The 20773-nt window shown below is 32.9% G+C and overlaps 1 protein-coding gene across 2 annotated transcripts in view; it reads left to right on the top strand.

The window, feature by feature from the left end:
* Positions 1 to 20773, top strand: part of LOC143225257 (nephrin-like) — a 196549-nt gene that overhangs the window by 63541 nt on the left and 112235 nt on the right. For both annotated transcript variants that reach the window (XM_076454337.1, XM_076454336.1), the window contains exon 2: positions 20257 to 20394. In XM_076454337.1, the coding sequence (XP_076310452.1) occupies positions 20257 to 20394 (138 nt within the window). The remainder of the gene's footprint in view (positions 1 to 20256; positions 20395 to 20773) is intronic.

Raw genomic sequence — 20773 nt, 5'->3', positions numbered from 1 at the left:
GGTAAGTACGTGTAATTTGTCTCAACAAAAAAAAAAAAGTTACTTTTATCCGCACTTTCAAAAACATTATATTTATAAAATCAAACAAAAACACATTAGTATATATAGCTTATTATGACAATAATATTTAAAATATTTATTTAGTTAATATTTGGCAACTGTCTGACTATAAATCTCCGAAATCGTATATATTTCTTGTGGTGTTTTTTCTTTCCACTTGGACGAGTAAATCAATTTGGCGGCTTCCTAATATATTTTCCAAAATCGTTATAACATAAGGAAAGCTTAAAAGAAAAGATCTTCCTACGTCAGCAAATGTTTAACACGCTCTAGATTAGTGTATCTAACAAAGATTTCGCTTTATTACATAATTAGCAATTAAAAATTGTATTAAAACAAATTATTAAGCCTAACATAAGTTTATTTACACTTTATATGTTTTGGCCTGGCATGGCCAAGCGTGTTAAGGCATGCGACTCGTAATCTGATGGTCGCGGGTTCGCATCCCCGCCGCGCCAAACATGCTCGCTTTTTCAGCTGTGGGGGCGTTATAATGTGACGACCAATCTCACTATTCGTTGATAAATGAGTAGCCCAAGAGTTGGCGGTGGGTGGTGATGACTAGCTGCCTTCCCTCTAGTCTTACACTGCTAAATTAGGGACGGCTAGCACAGATAGCCCTCGAGTAGCGAAATTAAAAAAAAAAACAAACCCTCCATGTTAGTTACCAATGAAAAGTCATAGTGACTTCACGCTATTAAAAATATCGCTTTTGAGTAATACATAGTTTCAGATTAGTAGCACGTATTAATAATTGATGTAAAATTTGTGTGTAAAAATGTGTTTTCAGTGTGAAATTAAGAAAAGCTTTTAAGTTATTTTATGAAGATATATATCACGACTTAACCTGTGTAGGTGGAATAACTTATACCAGTTTTACCACAAAATATTAATAAATAAATATTTAAAGAGACGCAGGTTATTTTGTCTCACGTATTTCGAGAAAGCAGACGCTGCAAGTTGCTCATGGTTGATATTTGCTTTACGTCTTATTATTAGTATTTTTTATATAATATTACTGTTTATATAGTTACCCTTATATCAAAAACTTTGTTATAGAACACAGCTTCATCTAGATATATCTACATCTGAGATTTAATATTGACGTTAAAACATGCTACAATCGACGGTTTATTAAAGTAAACACTGATTCTAATTAACATACGCGACACGTAAAAGGAAGACTGCAATCTGTTATTTTGCACCACGTTCCTTGGCTAATCACGGCATAAAACAAGAATGTTTGTTGGGAGCAGATAAACTGGATCTCCTAGGTATACTGTAAAATGATGTAATGATATTGAATGTCAGACTAGCTTTACCTTTAGGACACGCTCAGGGCTCTTATGATGTTATTTACACTATGATAGCATTAACAATGGAAATAGCTGAGGTGTATCGTACCTATCACCAACCATCTTATATGGTTAACAAGCAGAACTAAACAGCACATTAACTACATTTTCTAGAGAATTTAGCGCCGTTTTAAGAGACGTTTTCTGATTAGTTATGTATAACATAATAGAACATGATGTTCAAGTACAAGAAATAATGAATACTTACCATAAATAAAGTAAACAGTAATGTTATAATAAATCGGTACTGAGAAGTATGAAACATTATTAAGTAAAAATAAATAATTTACACGAGCTAAAATAAAGAAAATATCAATTTGCAATAAATTTTTCAGGTATATAGAGCTGCACATCAGGACTTTATATAGCTCGAATTGAAATCAAAGACCATCTCAGGAGCGCAAGGAAAAAACTCAACCCTGATCAAATTAAGTAAGGCAGTTAGATCTGTTAGGATTTTCAAGTATGCTTTTATCTTTGGAGACCAACAACTAATAAAGGGAATTTCGTTATCGTAATTTACACAAGTGATACCAAAACTGAAGGGTGTAGGAAAGACCAGAGGAAATTTCATGAGTTGAGTGTAAGAATGACGTTCTCTATATAATAATCCTCACAACTTACATCAAAACTCTGTTGCAATTTGTTTTTTTTTTATCAAAAGTTAATAAAGGAACGTTAATATTTTTCCTCAGTTAACTCAGCAACCTATGAGCCTAAGGACATCTGGAAAATATCTTTTAGTCCTGTGGTTGTCTTAACAGCCTATCAGATTTAAGCATTTCTGACACAGTTCAGAAAGTATAAGAAAAAAAAATTGAATTACAGGATCAATAAACTTTCGTGTTATCTGTTCATAGCACTACCACGATCAAAAGGAACGAGTTAGAAGAAGAATGAACCTCTGAGAGGAACGAAGAAATAATTCTTTGATTTCAAAAGAACGTCTTTTATAACTGTACACATCTATAGGTTCAGCTTGGCTCTATTACAAAAGGAAATTAATAAGTTAATTGAGTTATTATATTCAGAGTCGATTTGTTTTGAAGTCTTAATGTAAAGAGTTTGTTTATCTAACAAACAGTTCCAATAATTATAAGTGGGTGTGTTTCATATTTTAGCGTCTCAGTGAATATAGACTAAAATATCACCACATTAATTTGTCGCAAATCCGTGCATACGAATGCATTACCTAAATTTTTGTCATAACGGACGGTGCGAACTGCAGTTACAGTTAATACATTTAACATGATGAGTTCTACTCTCTGGACATGAATATTCCTAATGACATGTCTTAAGAAATGTTAAAAACCATCAGTCAAAACTGTTTGTAGCGAAATCAGCTAGTTAAATATTTGTTATATTAAGACTAAAGACCACTGCCTACATAAGACTTATATATACGTTATTTTATGAATAAAATTCACTATCTAACTAAATTTCTTTATTACATTCTGCATAAAATGCACTAATCAAGTAAATAACACGTCTCCCTTGTTTTCTGAATAGGTTTCACTAAACAATTCACACATATCTTCCTTACTTTCTGAATAGTTCTCAGTAAACAATTAGCGTATGTTTTCTTACTTTCTGAATAGGTCTCACTAAACAATTAACACACATTTTCATTTCTTTCCCAACATGATCTCTTACTTTATGATAAAATGCTATTAATCAAATAAACACATTTCTTTACTCTCTGAATAGTCGTACTAACGAATTATAAATGTCTTCTTCTCTTACTCAAAAGTGCTCACGAACTGATCATATCCCTTATCTTCCAATTTTATGTGTGATAAACTATAACATATTCTGATGAATCCTAGCAATGATAACATGGATCTTAAAAATAATTAAGCGGACCCTGATAACACTATGCAACAATTTTTTTTTACTTTTTTCTTAGACAGAAAGTGTTATTTCCTAATTGCTTATGCCTAAAGTAAATTTTTCTTCAAACTTTGCTTTTGTCATCTGGGTAATGAAGTTTTCAAATTTACCCATTTTCAAGAACATTCCAAGTAGATTCAATGCTGAGTAATTGATAGAGAGTTTTCTCAAGCATACAATAATTTTCAAGAACTTTCTAGAATGTTGTAGAACTTACAAGAATTTTCAAAAACCATTTAGAATTCTAGAACTTGCCACAGTAATATATATACAGGAGCTCACCACTCACCACTTCACTTTAGTTACAATTGCCTAAGTGAACACATAGACCTATCTGATTTTATCAGAGTTGGCATCAAGAAGCTGCAAGCATTTTCCAGACGCATTCTGCTATGTATGTGGCCAATTTATCAAGACAAGAGATAAAAAGTACTCTATGACAGCATCTGCTAAAATGTTTGAAGCCTACAAAGCATATTTCGGCATGACAGTCAGGGATCAAGACAAAACCTGAGCACCTCATTTTACCTGCGAGCACTGCAAAAAAAACTGTAGAAGGTAAGATGGAGAATTTTTGCTTGCTTAAATAGTAATATCTTATATTATACAGATATTAGATCTTTTAAAATTTAAATATCTTTAAATTATTATTTTTTTTAAATTCCCAATAGTATAGAAAAAATATTACATATAACATATTTTGCATGAACCTCTTACACATTCGTTGTGCCTGAAATAAATTTATTTTTCATAATAACAATTTTATTTTGCGCTTTTGCAGGATGGTACAGAGGGAAAAAGAGAGCTATGAAGCTCGTTATTCCAGGAATTTGGCGTGAACTCACTGACCATTCTAGAAATTCCTACTTCTGCATGGTGGACCATTCCAAACGTTGTGCTGTCGAGAATGCATCTGCTACTATGTATCCGGACCTTCCATCATCCATCGCCCCAGTGTCACACTGCTCTGAGCTCCCTGTATCCACTCCGCTAGAGAGAAAGCAGCCATTTTCAATAGAGAGCAGCAAATCAGAAGAGGAGGTAGACGTTGAGTATCCAGATTACAATTTCAGAAATGTAGCTGGTGAGAGAAACACATATTACCCCAACCATAGAGACCTCAATGACTTGATCAGAGATCTTGGTCTAACAAAGTCGAATGCCGAGACTATATTTGGGGGCTGATACGTGAAAGTAATTTTCATTACAATCGCAAATCTCGAAAAACTACTCACTTCTAAACATTTTTGTGTAACTTTAGCATAAATACATGAAAATCTTGACTCATATGTTGTTTTATTCAGACCTTATGTTAATGAAAATGTGCAAATTTGTCTGTTTTTACATAGAAAATAAGTTAATTTCTAAATTTCATTATCCAAGTAACAAAAGCAAAGTTTGTAGGGAATAATGGTCATTTTCTGTACTTTTACAACATAAGCAATTAAGAAATAACACATACTATCCAAGAAGAAAATTTGTGTCATATAGTGTTATCAAATGATAAGACGCAATGTGTCACCAACTGAGAAAAAAGAAATTGTTTAAACGTAAAACTTGCTTTATTATAAATGTTTTTGTTCTTCAATTAAAACCAATATTGAATTAGTCCATTTTAAAAATAGGTTTTTCAAAACATGTTGTTAGGGGGCCTGTTTGAAAAATAACTTTGGATATAATAAACTCCCAAGATGTGATACAGTGGCCATATCTAACTGAACGCAACAGTAGTCTGTAGACATTTGATGCAGAATAGTAATGTGTAAGGGTGTTATTATTTTGTTGGGTTTTTTTCAGTGGGATTTAATAGAAAACGTAGTTGTAGTCTGTGCAATGGTGACAAAAGAAATTTATTTCCATAACTACCAACTGTTTGCTAATAGGCCTTTGTTTATAACACTGATATGATAATTTTACTTGTCTTCTGCCTTCTCTCTTAAATAATGCTTTTTAATATCTATGTTTTTCTATTAATTTACAGACTTAACCATAAAACTGAGACAAACGATTAAATATATAAAGTAACAGAAAATCTTACAAAATTTCTCTAATTCAATCAGTGAATTACTATAACAGACTCGCTTATGAACAATTATCTTCTCTACGTTTATACCCCGTTTTGTTTCATTCAAATCTTTTCAAAATTTGAAGAACCCTCTGGTAGTTAAGTCATGCTACGCGAAAATTCCCTACAGGAAAGAATAATACAATAGTCTTGGTTAAAAACAAATTTTTACCACAACCCAGTTTAATTTTCACTGTTGCGTTTTATAATTTGTCCAGGAGGAGTCTCCGATTGTTTTTTTTTACCTCAGTTACATCTCACGATTTTAAATAGCCTGAAACCGAGTTAGCTTGTAAGTCAAATTTAGAAATTAATTAAATGTCGGTATTTATAATATTTTTGATATTTGCCAAAAAGACTGATGCACACCATTTTCTTTCTTAACGCAAATATATTTCAATATACAAACAACAATACAATTTATAATAGCGTTTATTACAAATAATGATTTATATACAAAAGTTTTACAAACTTACTAATGATACCGAGTTTTCTATCTGGTCTGGAACTCAACCTTTTATCGACGTTTTACGAGGAGCGAATTCTATGTTGATATTATTACACTTTGCTTAATGGATAGCGTCACGCCGTTCACAGTCTGACTTTTCTCCAACAAAGATATCCAATGTCCTCGTAGAAAAACTAACGTGAGAAATTAATTCGTTAAAATTAAACTGTTTGAGATGGTCGAAATCTATAAACGTTCCTGGTCAAATATCTGTATTTTTCCGATTAATAAGCGTTCCGAGGTTTTTTGTACACTGACTGTAGCGACCCAACAGTATGTTAAAACTATCTCGATTTATAAACCATAAGGCGACGTTCTCGAAAATTGACTTGGCAACAGTACTGACAATTGTCAGTGTTACATACACACGTCGTACATTGTTGATTCTTACGCTCGAGAATTTTCTACAATTTTAGAGAACAGAAGGGACATTCGCAGTACACATTTAACAATGTATGTTGCATGCATTAAACTCAATTAAACTTAGATATTAAAATAAATGTATAACAATAAATCCGCTACGCCACCTGGAACTGATTTGTAACACACAAATATATTTATTTTGTAGACAATACTTATATTCCATTTTGCAGTAAAAAAGAGCCAGCAGTATGTACTGTAATTTAAATTAGTGATTTGCATGTACAGGTATAATACACTGTATTATCATACTTGTCCTGATATCATTATTGTAGCACGTGACGTTAACGATTATCAAAGATTAGGTTCAAACATCAATTTTGTGACCAGGATTTATCATCTGAGCTATGAGACATTTCTGAATCGGTAAAGCTATCAGGTAGATAGTTAGTAAAGCGAATAAGCTGCATCTTTTGTTGTGATTACGAAATGTGTAGAGTAATATGTTAATATGAATTAAGAAAATCATTCATTTTGATTATGTAACACTAAACGTGTAAAAATTAGGGCTAAGATTAGGGCATTCTAATGCATACACACATATATTACAGTCCTAATCTCACCATGAATTCTTAAAGTTGTAATTATATCAATGACTTTTAGTTATGTAGGTAAAACATATTAAAGTATAATTGTCATACGTAACATCTGAGTTTTTCTTTGTCACACACTCGATCAATCCAATAATAGGTACTAATTACGAAATTATAACGAATGACTTTGCCTTCATATGGGAAAATTGCTAATGGTCCAACCGTTTAAGTACATTTCGGAAGAAAGTTTAAGTCTGATTAAAAGTTTTGTTTCTCTTATTTATAATTAAGAATACAGAAATAAACAATTTAGAGCATGTTAGATAACGATATTTCAATCCCTTCGATAATGTTTTAAAAACAAAACTTCTATCTCTTGTTTACATTGTTATTTCAAGTGAGTTTCTCGTCACCACGAAATAAATAATCAAATTGAACTAACTGTATTTCAAGACGGCTGGTATGGGTATTAAAACTTTTATTAAAATAAAATAGAGAACAACGTTTCGACCTTCTTAGATCATCTTCAGGTTAACAAAGAGAGAGTTTGCAATTTGAGATGCAATTTTATTATTTGTTGTTAAACGCAAAGCTACACAGGATGTTACCTATACTCTGCCTATCACAAGTGTCGAAACACACTTTCCAGCAGTATAAATCCACGGACGTACCACTGTGCCACTATAGAATATAATTATAATTATTTTGATATCCATTTAGAATCCAGGGCTCACGCAGAAATGATTTGAAAACAAAACAAAATACGTTCGATGTTAGTCCAAGATATCATGTTTGAAATTTCAAAAGGAATTAAAAGAACATTTTGGGTCACATGATTATTTCTAGCCAATTGTGTGTCGGAATCTCATACTCTAAAGAAAGTGTGGTAGCAAAATAGAAATTACACTTGCCTGGTTTTTTTTTTTTTATTATATATATACATCATCCTATATACTCAAGTTCCTGAAGATAAGTTCTTATGTCAATGGTGGTGGGAATGACAGAAGGCAAGACAGTGTTTAGTCGCCCAGCAACTGGTAAGAATATTTAAGCCTGTAGTTCAAGTGCATTCATTATAGCCAGTTTTAAAAAGGTTTAAATTTCAAAAACGCTTGAAAAAAAAATCGGTGTGCTTCAAGTTCAGAAATAAAACAACTAACATTCTGGAAATGTTTCTCACATAACTGAAGATTTACAGAACATAATTAATAATAATTTTTCCTTTGTTGTAGTGTGATACAGGTAATGTATGGTATGAACGTTAATAATTTATTCTATGTGTTAGGACTGCGCAGGTTTATTTTGAGATAATTGTTATTTCCATTATGTGTATGGTCGTAATAATTGGAACCGTTTCGAAGACTTTATTAAAAAATATATTTGAAATACTTCAAAAATATTCATAACCAATGAATTACAAACATTTTAATGCTAGTGGTAAGTTAACTATTGTTATGATATGTAAATTCATACAAAATCCCAAACATGTGCGTTTAAACTCATAAAGCTGTTGTAATATAGTATTTCGATAAAACATGTTGCTAATGGCTAGCTCCATTTTGTATTCAACTTCACTGAGGTGTTTTCAGTGCGTGCATGATAGAAGCAGTTGACTTATAACGAAGGGTATATTTACCAATTGTATTGTTTCAAGTGCGAAATTATAAAGGTGGTATTTTAATTATCCTAAAATGATTTATCAAATTAATATTTCCTTCCACAGAACAACTTCTTTTCTGGATGCACCTACAATTTATTGATTGGCTTAAGTTGCAGTACAAAAGGGCTTCACTTTATGTAAAACTGGTATCGCTATATATAAAGGTATACGGTTACATATAACTAACTATACAAATAGTTTTCAACATTTATAAAAGCTATAAATCAAGTAATCTTAATATCATGCGCTGATTCACATGCAACTGAAGATGCAAAAGTGTTTTCACATGTGGCCGGCTTGGCCAGGTGGTTTAAGGCATTCGACTCGTAATCTGAGGCTCACGGGTTTGATTCCCGGTCGCACCAAACATGTTCGCCCTTTCAGCCGTGGGGGCGTTATAATGTCAAGGTCAACCCCATTATTCGTTGGTAAAAGAATAGCCCTAGAGTTGGTGGTGGGTGGTGATGACTAGCTGCCTTCCCTCTAGTCTTACACTGCATATTAGGGACGGCCAGCGCAGATAGCCCTCGAGTAACTTTGCGCAAAATTCTAAACAAACAAACAAACAAACCGTTTTTACATGTACACTGACAACAGGAAGAGTTAAACAACACATGAAATTTCACGTTAATGTTTTTCAGTGACTGCAGTGAATGATATTTACGTACATTTCGTAGATTAGGTAAAGTCAGCTTACACTTATTTTGTGCGAATCTACGGCGCAATATTTCACTTGACTCGATAAGTGACTGAGAAAAAAATAAAATCATATATATCTCGACACTTTTATTCACGTTGTCAGATTTTGACAATTATAAACAAAGGAGTTTTATGTTTTATCAACATTATTCACTGATAATTGCTTGTGATCAGCCTCATTCAGTCAGTGATTCCCGATATTGCGTGTTTTCCTCTATGCTTTTAAGATAACTGGAACTCTGGTCGTTTAGTTTGTTTGTTTTTGAATTTTGCACAAAGCTACTCGAGGGCTATCTGTGCTAGCTGTCCCTAATTTAGCAGTGTAAGACTAGAGGGAAGGCAGCTAGTCATCACCACCCACCGCCAATTCTTGGGCTACATTTTACCAACGAATAGTGGGATTGACCGTTACATTATAACGCCCCCACGGCTGGGAGGGCGATCATGTTTGGCGCGACGGGGATGAGAACCCGCGACCCTCAGATTACGAGTCGCACGCCTTAACGCGCTTGGCCATGCCGGGCATTGGTCGTTTAGTAATAACTCCCCACAGTATAGGTCGCTGTTTTTTGTCTTTGTAGCAAGTCAATGGCCAGTATATAAGAGACGTCCACTGAAGTAACTATTTTATAATTACTAGCTATTATTTTATGTTTTTCTTCCTTCTGCAAACATCTTCACGAAAAATTATTCATGTTTACTTGCCACTTTGAGCATCAATCAAATTTACGTATAGATAAAAAGGTGTTTTATTTTTATAAGGGGGAAGGGATTTTTTCGTGAAAATATTAAATACAACTGAAGTAAATATTTATTTACTTGTTATAATACACTTGTATTATGCGTTTTGTACTTTTTGTTAACACCATAAAAGCTGTTAAAATAAATATTAAAAGTTTTTCTACATCGAATAATTTTAATTTAACTAACAACATTTTATAACAAAATAGCATTTTACAACCAGGGACAGTTTAAGAAATTAATCCTTTGTAACGGATTTACTATTATATATTTATTTTAATATCAGTGTTTGTTTTAGTTAAATATATATTTAGAAATGCGTGTAACTTATATTGTTAAATCTGTGTTGCGAAAGTCCCGCCTATTCTCTAAATTTGCAAAATATCCTCGAGTGCAAGAGTAAACAGTGTACTATGTATGTATGTAATACACTAGTGATTACCAATATTATTCCCAAATGAAATTTCGAGAACCGCGCCTAAAGATTATAAAAGGTAGCTATCACAACACGCGGAGAGGCAGTTAACATTGTTGGTTTGCTACAGTTAGTGCACTATAAATCTCGAAATCTATGATTGTGATAAATGTTTATTACTCGGAAAACTACAGATATTTGATCAGAAACATTTATAGATTTCGAATATTACAAACAGTTTAACTTCAGTGAATTAACATCGAACTTAGTATTTCTACGAAGACATCAGCAGAAAATCTCGCGTGTGAAGGGATAGCTAGCTACCCGTTAAATAAACTGTACTGATATCAACTTGAAACTAATTCGCTCACCGTGAACCGTCGATAAAATATTTAGTTCCAGACCAGATAGAAGACACTATATTGTTTGTAAGCTTGTAAAACTCTTGTATATAAACCATTATTTGTAGTAACCATTATTAAAAATTGTATTGTTATTTGTATATTAAAATGTATTTGTGTTAAACAGAAAATTATGTGTATCAATCTTGTTGGTAAATATAATAAATTTGATACATATTAACATTCAATTAGCTTCTAAACTCAAATTAAATTTTCAGGCTATTTCAGGTCTTAATACGTATCATAAGAAATTCGAAACTCGGCTGTTAAAATCTTTATACACAACAACACTAAGTAAGTACAATGAATTATTTAACCTATATTTACATATCTGAATGAAGCATATTAACTCAGAGTTTCTATTAATATAATTAGTTGTACTTTGAAAAAAATACGTGATTAAGTTGTTATGCATTGTAACATTACTGCTATCAGCAAATAAACGAAATAAGCTAATCATAAAATTGTCCTTTATGATCAAAAAGACATTATTTATAATTTTTGTCTGTTATTATATAGTATGCTAGCGTTAGTACGTTAACTAAGTGTTTATTTGTTTACTCAATTTTTTGTAAAATGAAACAATACTAGGCTTTCAAAGCGAAATCTCTAAAGTATTTCAACGGTAGAATTGCGCTAAAATTCCTCGCTCGATAGGTTGGGTTGCATGGCTCTTAAAACAAACAAAGTGAAGTAGAACGTAGCTAATGAAATTAGAATGTTATAAAGTTTAAAGATTTGTTTTGGATATTTGCAAAACCTTAAACTAAAACTCCCTAACTGTGAACCTACAGATTATCATTATTGTCATAAGTTAATACAAACTATTTAAAATGCAGTATTACAACTACACAAAAATAAAAACGTTTGTGACTACTTGTTTGTGATGGACGAAGAGAAACTTAGCTGTAGAAAAAAAGATATAAACACAAGCGAAATAACTGTATCCGATATGTTCCTGTCATTAATAACAGTGGTATCTCTCTGTACTTTAAAAGTGATTAACATGTCGAACGAAGCCGGCCCGGCATGGCCTAGCGCGTAAGGCGTGCAACTCGTAATCCGAGGGTCGCGGGTTCGCGCCCGCGTCGCGCTAAACATGCTCGCCCTCCCAGCCCTGGGGGTGTATAATGTGACGGTCAATCCCACTATTCGTTGGTAAAGAGTAGCACAAGAGTTGGCGGTGGGTGGTGATGACTAGCTGCCTTCCCTCTAGTCTTACACTGCTAAATTAGCAGTGATATTACGTAGATATTATTAGATATTTATTATAATTAGTACATCAGTAACAGGTTACGAAATAAAGTTATGATGCATGAGTACTAACACATTTCATCAGATTATTGGTATGAGTACTAATACATTTTATCAGATTATTAGCATGAGTACTAATACATTTTATCAGATTATTAGCATAAGTACTAATACATTTTATCAGATTATTAGCATAAGTACTAATACATTTTATCAGATTATTAGTAAATATTTAAAAGGATCCTTTTCCTGTCACGTTCACAGGAAGACGTGAAGATCAACCAGTTTAACGTCAGGCTTATGAGTTGTTGTTTTTGTTTTGCCAAAAAACATTTTGGCCGTGACAACACTGACAATATCTGTCATAAACACTTGTATTCTATTACAAGTTCGACCATTTAATCCGACTTTTCAAAATGAAAACAAACCTCAAGACAGTGGTGTCTTGGAGGAAAGCTTATTTACTAGAATCACTCGTGTGAGAGCATGACCAGAAATTCCATCACGGTCCAAGAATGAGTCTTCCTGTTGCCCTTGTTCACGAAATACAAGTAATAATATATAATCTATGTGAAGAAGTGTTGTTGTTGTTTCTTTTGGTGAAACGCCTGCACTTTATGGACGATCCCTTTTTGTATCTCCGAGATGGGGGCTTAATTGTTAATCTTTATATGAAAAAAAATTATAATAGCTTACGAGTATAAAATATCACATGGTTTTAACCAAGAAAATATATTTTCTTTTATATTTATTTTGAATTTCTCGCAAAGCTACTTGAAGGCTATCTGCGCTAGCCGTCCATAATTTAGTAGTGTAAGACTAGAGGGAAGGTAGCTAGTCATCACTACTCACCGCATTCTCTTGGGCTTCTCTTTTACAAATGAATAGTGGGATTGACCGTCACATTATAACGCCCCCAAGGCTGAAAGGGCAAGCATGTTTGGTGCGACCGGGATTCGAACCCGCGACCCTCAAATTACGAGTCGAACGCCTTAACACACTTGGCCATGCCGGGCCTTTATTTTTCTGTCAGGTAACTAATACAGGCAAAGTACATTTAAAAAGAAGCGATTCCCTCTAAAACTGAAATCATCTATAGGTAAATCCGTATAATCTTTTTCTCTTTAATAAGTCCCCTAATGGCACACCGTTATGCAGATTTTATTACAGATAGTTATTTAAACTTACTAATTCATACAAGCATTGAGCAATTTTAGCCATTGCACTAAACATTATAGTTAACTATTGTAGCATGTTCAGTCCAAAGAACTATTCCTTCTCCCAGTGGCACAGCAACATGTCTGCGGACTCACACAGCTAGAAACCGAGTTTTAATACCCGTGGTGGACAGAGCACAGATAGCTCATTGTACGGTTTTGGGCTCAATTCCAATTAATCAGTCCTGTTCAGTAAAAATAAATGAAATAAAATTCTAAATCAAATGGATAACTTAACTGAATATAAAGGGGTGGAGATAGGGGCTAACGTGCGTGGATGAAGATATGTACGCGGGCTTCTATTAATCGTTGCACTTAGTGACAAAGAAAATACCCATGTTCGATAATGTTTGCTTTTCTCCTGTAGTCGCAATTTTATGTTTTTCCATTCGTATGTTATCCATATTTCCCTCAAATATGTTTCTTGGCCCTACCAAACATCCATCATGTGGTGATTAATTTGACAAAGAATGTGACTGTACATACACAGAGTAAAGATATGTGAATAAATGTGTTCTCTTAATTTGCAGGACCCACTGAACTGACTGGAACGAAACTGTGTAAGGTTGAATAAAAGTTATTAAGAAGAATACAACTAATCATGCAAACGCTGGTGCAAATATATAATAAAGTGTGTACTCTTCCATTAAAATACCTTTTAATTCTGATAAAGAGTTAGGAGACGCATACGAAATTTGTTAAATTTTATGTATTATACATAAGTAAAACAAACATAAGAAGTTAGTTGACAAATCCGTTTAGTATCAGTGTAATAAGTTATTATTAGTACCAATAACTAGGCATTTAATAGTGCCATTGATATAATCAGTTCTATTAACTAGACTTTTAATAGTATCATTAAACTAACCTACATGTTTTCCCGAAGATTTTCGCTTTTTGAGGTGTAATAGTTTGTAAGTACTTCCGTTATGATAACCTCATCCTATCTTTTCAACCCCGGCTGTATAAAAACAGGTATAAGTGTGCATGTGTGCAATACCTTGACTTAGTGCATCTTATTTGAGTGACATACCTTCAAATTAAATTGTAAAAACACCACAAACCATACTCTAATAACAGCCAGGAACTAAGAAACTTTATAAACTGACAACCATGTATTATTTTAATGATGTATGAAATATATATTTACTGAAACATTAAAAAGACATAAGGCGATAGAAAATGAATTACGTCTTATATTGCCTGGCTCAGTAAATAGGTTTTAAATTTATCGTCTTTTCATCTTATAACACTTAATGCGCGCAATAATGCCTTAGAAGGAACAGTTTATTGCCTTCGAATTCCATACGACTATAACATAAATAACTATTTTAGGACTAATCTTTCAGATGTTTGTCCAACATGTCACTGCCATCGTAAAAATCAAATCATTATTAAATATCATTCTCGAGTTTATTGGCAGCTATATGTGTGGTTGGGGTGTTGTTAAAGGACTTTTCGTGGAAGAATTATATAAATCTTTCCTTATACCAAGACTCATACAGCACCACTATAATTCTCTAAAGATATTTTTAGTATTCTTGTATTTGCGAATTTTACTTCTTGTTCTAGCTTGCATCAATTTTATTTTGTTTTTATTGTTGTAGGGCGTACTTTAATACATTTACATAAACTCTCATAGGTATACTTAAGTTTCACGTAAAGTATTTGTGTGGATTTTAAAAACAAATTTTTGGCGTTAAGCAGTTGAGAACTTACCCTCTTTCTGTTATAGTTACTTACTTACATATTATTTATAATTATAGTTTACACTTTTTTTGTGAATACCATCTTTTATCATTAGCTTAATATAGTAATGTAAATCTTTTACCAAATCAGTCATCGTATTAGTTTGTTTATTTTCAATAGCAAACTGTTCTGTTTCCACCGCAGTAATCAAGCCAGACTTTTCAGTATTATAAGCCCTCAAGCCACCTTGTGAAATATTACAGGAACTACAGCTGAAATTGTTGAGAGTACCTAAATGGAGTTTCAATGCACTTTAATAATTATACATTCTAGTGTTCTGAAGTTTTGATTTACAACAGTAATAATTTTAATCAATATTTTTTATACAACATTAGCTTCATTTATTCTAGTGTTCATTCTACATTTAGTCTAAGTTTAGTTGTAAGTGCTTGATAACCTTGATATCTCCTTAAAAATACCATCAGGACAAAACTTACCTGTCTAATCGAGACTTAATGTCTTGTTACTAGATCCACGATTTAAATGCTAGGCTTCTGACACACTTTCTCGTTTTACACGTTTAATGAAAACTCACACGTGTATAGCGAAATCGAAGTAGTACGTGTAGTGAATTATGATTTTATGAAACATATTAAATATTACATTACATTACCATTTCATATTTAATCAACATGTATTTAAAGTAAGTATTAAGAAAATAACTGTAGGGGTTCATAGATTATATATAGTTCTAGTGCATTCCGTAGAATTTAATAGTGTTTGAATTTTGTGCACTATAACGCAGTTAAAGAACTAACACGTGTAAATAATGTGATTTCTCATTCGGGTTATACTACTTTCTTCCTAGCTGTTCAAAAATTCGAAAGGAGTTTTCGTAATGTACGTGTAATACACATGCAAATTTAACAGAACTAACGCCTCATCTGCTGACGTTAAGTAACATACTTAAATTCCCATATACTACTCATCAAATTCTTTTATGCAAGACAAGAAGCTTACATGGTATGTATTTTATGCCTGGAAAGACCAATAAAAAACTAGACTGTCTGGAAAGTGATGATCTAAAACAATAAAGAAAGATTAAGAAGTATCATTAATCCTTCAACTAATAATAACGACAGTCTTTAAGACAAATGTAATACAAATGTAGTTCTTCCATATTCCTTCCTGTACAAGTCGTTTACATTTACAGCTTTCATACGCCCTTGAAACACTGATTACGGACTTTATTAGTACTGTTGTTGTATATATTAAAACCAATTCTACTTCTACTTACACACGATGTTTACAGAGTTTAATTATTCTACAAAATAATAACTTCAATGATTTATAAGATGTGATAATAAAAAAAAACTTTTAGAAAGTAATTTTAGAACATGTAAACTATGTCGCGGCACCTCTTAAGAGTTTGAAGTTACTCGGAAGTCAATGTGGGCAGTTGCCACTGTAACTGAAAGACCACAGCTATAAGATAAGTGGTTATTTATTTTAAAGTATGAATACACACACTCATAGTAACTACTTAGATTTATTTTATATGAACAGCGTTTCTGACATCTGTCGCTCAATGTCATACACCTGTACTCATACTGAAAGACAGCATCAATACGGCTAAGTGCTCGTTATTCTTATATAAGTGACTTGGACATTTGATGATGTTTCTTTTTTCACGACTTTCCAGGCTAATTTTATTTTGTTTGCTGTTAAGCACGCAGATACAAAAGAAGCTGCTATCTGTGATGGTAGAAACACATGTTAAATAGTTAAAATAGCTGTTCGTATATTTGACCTCGTCAAAGGTGTTTGTTTGTTTTATGAATTTCACACAAAATTCAACGAGAAATATCTGCGATAGCCGTCCCTAATTTAGTATTTTAGGACAGGAAGGAAGACAGCTAGTTATCACCACCCACCGCCAACTCTTGGGCTACTCTTTTACCATTGAATAGTGGAATTGACCGTCACTTTATAACGCCCCACGGCTGAAAGGGCGAGCATGTCTGATGTGATGGGGTTTCAAACTCGAAATCCTCAGATTGCATGACGAGCGCTGTAACCACCCGGCCATACCGGGCCTGTTCATAAATACTAGCAATCGTAAATACGTGTTTGAAGACGTTTTTAAATATATTCTTGAATACGTTCTTATATAGATGCTTGAATATGTTCTTAAATACATGGTTGAACATGATCTTAAATATACTCTTGTGTGTGTTACTTGAATGTCTTAAGTTTCTACACATTATATGCACCAGTTGAACGTTGCCTGAAATGTCCGCTTTAAATCAGTTCGGAATTTACCCTAGGAAGTATCAGAATATGTCTTGTCGACCGTAATTTATTCTTTAATTATTTTGTGGTTATTGAAAGACAGTATTCATCTTAAAGGTACTCAGTTGACTGGGATCCTGTGATTGTACTAACAAATCAAGAATACTAAACTCTCAAAGTAATTTTGGACAAAACCAGAACAAACACTTGTTGTATTATTTTACTGTGAAAGCCCTAGCACATCAGGTTAGAGATTAAAAATACATTTAGGATGCTATTCGTACTTTTAAAGGAACCAAATTATCCACTTCGTGCAAAGATAGCTATTCCAAATAATATTGCGCCTCCGAAAGTTCCCATCTAGGATTAAACACTTTCCGAGTATGGCTTTACCAGGACTCCAAAAGAGTAAAATACGAGTATTCAGATCATGTGCTTTCAGTCAATCACTCGCAACTGTGTAAGTTCTTGGTGAACAAGGATATCATGCTCACCTCTTTGTATTTCACATAAGCAGTTTTTGGCTAGATATCGGCTATCATTTTACATGCTTTATTTATGTTCTGAAAGGTACTATTAAGGGTATTAAAATTCTGTCTACTGTTGACAACCCAGGAAGAACAATTTTCTAGCTTTCATTACTTCACAATTGTTTTTCTATCGGTCAGTCAGCTCTGCTCATTATTATTTTATTAGTGACAGACATAATTTATGTTGTTAGTCATTGTTGATACTTTTATGAGAGATGCCTTTATTAAATAAGAGGCCTAGTATAATTAAGTTATTACAGAGCAATTTGCGAGTCACGGGTTCGAATCCCTGTCCCGTCAAACTTGGTCGCTTTTTCGTCTGTGGGGGCGTTATAAAATGATGATCAATCCAACTATTCGTGGGTAAAAGAGTAGCTCAAGAGTTGGTGGTGGGTGGTGGTGACTAACTGTCTTTTTTCTAGCATTTAACTGCTAATTTAGGGACGGGTATCAAAGATATTCCTTGTGTAGCTTTGCGTAAAATTCAAATCAAACCAAACTAAAAGAAGATTACATGGTAAGGATTCCTTGTTTAGCTAAATTCTCTTCAACTGTAACATGCCGCATGGGTATTGTCCAAGAACTTGGAGTTACTCTAATCAAGTGATCAGTTTCTGTTAATTATATTTACGAAGAGAGTAATATTCTTTTAGGTGTATGTAAGTGTATATAGAATATTTGAAACAGACTGAAAAAATATATCATAACATTTCCCTGTTAGTAAAAAGCGAAATATTAAAGAGGCATCATAAAAATGCCATAAAATTTCCTAATGAGCGTATTAATTGTTCCCTATTCTTATTGCTACAGGAATTTCTAAACGTAACCGAGATAAAGATATTCAATTTTGTTGTAGAAAATGTCCATTTAATCCCGAATTACATACGCGCGATTACTGTGTTTTTGAAAATAATTATAAGTTTTCTACGATAATTTGACTAGATAATTATTTCATGTTCAAGTCTCAGAGATCGGGAAAGTTAAATTAAATTTTTCGAATTGTTAGTAAGTGGTAAAAAGAACAGATCAGATTATGGTTTAGTTGTTCTCTTAAGACTAATAAATCTAAACCACATCATCATCAAACAACGTAGGCATGGAAACGGCAAACTCAGCGAGTATTGTAATTAGTAACACCCGTGGGAGTCATGTAACGAAACGACTGTGTGTTTTACTAGAGGGAAGATTGACTGGGACTAACTGTACTCTTTCGACTCCAGAAAGCTGTCATAAATGTAACGATATAAATATCAGCAAAAGCTTTTGAAGAATAATTACTTTTATTACATTTCAAGGTTCTGAACCAGTGAGATAATTTGAATGTTTGAATTTACCATTGATAAATTTAGATTTCTTTTTACATTGTATAAAACTCGGATGATAACAACGTAAACTTTGTAATAAGTGCAATTATCTTTCGAAAGGTAATTAAATAATATTCAGAGATAACGAAAGGAAAATTTTTATTGATAACGTATTAAAGAAATGAACAGTTAGTATTGAAAGGTTATCCATGGATATTATAATGGATACATATAAGACGTTATTCGTCATTAAATATATTGCTGTGTCACGATGTTAAATGCGTTATTCTAAAATGATTTTGGAGCCCCTATAATTTGTTACAATAACTATCTCTACGTGATGCCCTATCTCGAGACCATGCCTCTTGATCATAGTCCTTCAGCACAGGTCCTGTTGGAAAGCAGTCATATCCAAAACTTACTCGTTCTTCATACAGGCTTTCTATATTTCATCTTGTCTATGAGGGCAACAGTTTTTCAGTCCATATTTCTACAGTTCAACCACACAAAAATCCATAGATGTTTCTTCCCAGGATATAACTGTATATCTTTGTATGGAATAAAACGATTGATTGAGGTTTAACTCAGGATGAATATATATGTTGTAGAACTAACTAGCTTGTGCCACTTTTTCAGGTTAATTTTAGTCATGCTGAGTAATGTCACATGCTACATGAGATGTGTGGATGGCTTTTTACGCTGACTTTTGTGTTCGTAGATTTGCACCTGTTATACAGTTTGCTTAACATGTATCAGGTCTATCTTGTGTCAAGTCTCTTTTTGGATAGTCCTGGTTCCCCATGTTGATCAATATTACTTTGTATCCCAATTCTATCGAATATAAGGAACAACTACTGTCTTGAAAATGCTAAATCTCCTACCTGAACAAGTCTCTATGATCTGAGTTTATAAATATTTTGCGTCAGAAGAGGCTATTGCAAATCCTTCTCAAAATCGCACAACCTACATTACGTCCAAAATTTACGAATGTAATTCTGATACACGCCGATCCATTGCGACGTAGCATTGCCTGCTGTCATTATGTGATTTGAATTAGTACAGATTAAAATTATTTTAATACAATGTATTCAATGTCTCTGTAAGTTGCACCAGTATAATTCATAAGTATGTGGATCAGCTCAGTAAATCACGCATGGATAACTACTTATTTACCGAAACCCCGGTTTGATTATCCTTCAATACAATATTTTTTTCTTTTCCAGAAGCAGAATCAAAACAACAGTATTTCCTAGTGAAGCCATCTGATACAGAGGTTATAGAAGGTCTCACTGCCATGATTCAGTGCAAAATCAAAAATTTGGCAGGAGCTGTACAATGGAGTAAGGACGGGTTTCTTTTGGGTGAGTCCTTCAACCCTAGAATAATACATCTTTACTTATATTGTGCTACATTGATAGAATGTATTAGTTTTTTTAGTTATATTAAACTTTATATTGTTATTTTTATTCTACATGTAAGAAACAAGTAAACTAAAATAACCGTACTCTATATTTTACTTCAAATAGCTTAAGGTTATTTACATTAATACAAAAACTACAAACCATACTCGTTCGAGTGCTAGAAATTTAATTTGGAGAACAGAGGATGCATGTTTTTCCTGTTCTTCTTTAAAACTTTTGTAAACAAACATTTCTTGAACACAGAAAGAGTATAGATTTGTAAAATGAATAATGAATTCAGCAGGTTACAAAGCTTCATCACTCTAGTGCCTTAAGAAAA

Source organism: Tachypleus tridentatus, chromosome 9 (genome assembly GCF_004210375.1).
Source record: "Tachypleus tridentatus isolate NWPU-2018 chromosome 9, ASM421037v1, whole genome shotgun sequence".
Taxonomy (NCBI): Eukaryota; Metazoa; Arthropoda; class Merostomata; order Xiphosura; family Limulidae; genus Tachypleus; species Tachypleus tridentatus.
Note: the sequence above shows the minus strand (reverse complement) of the source record. Positions and strands in the feature narration are given on the sequence as shown.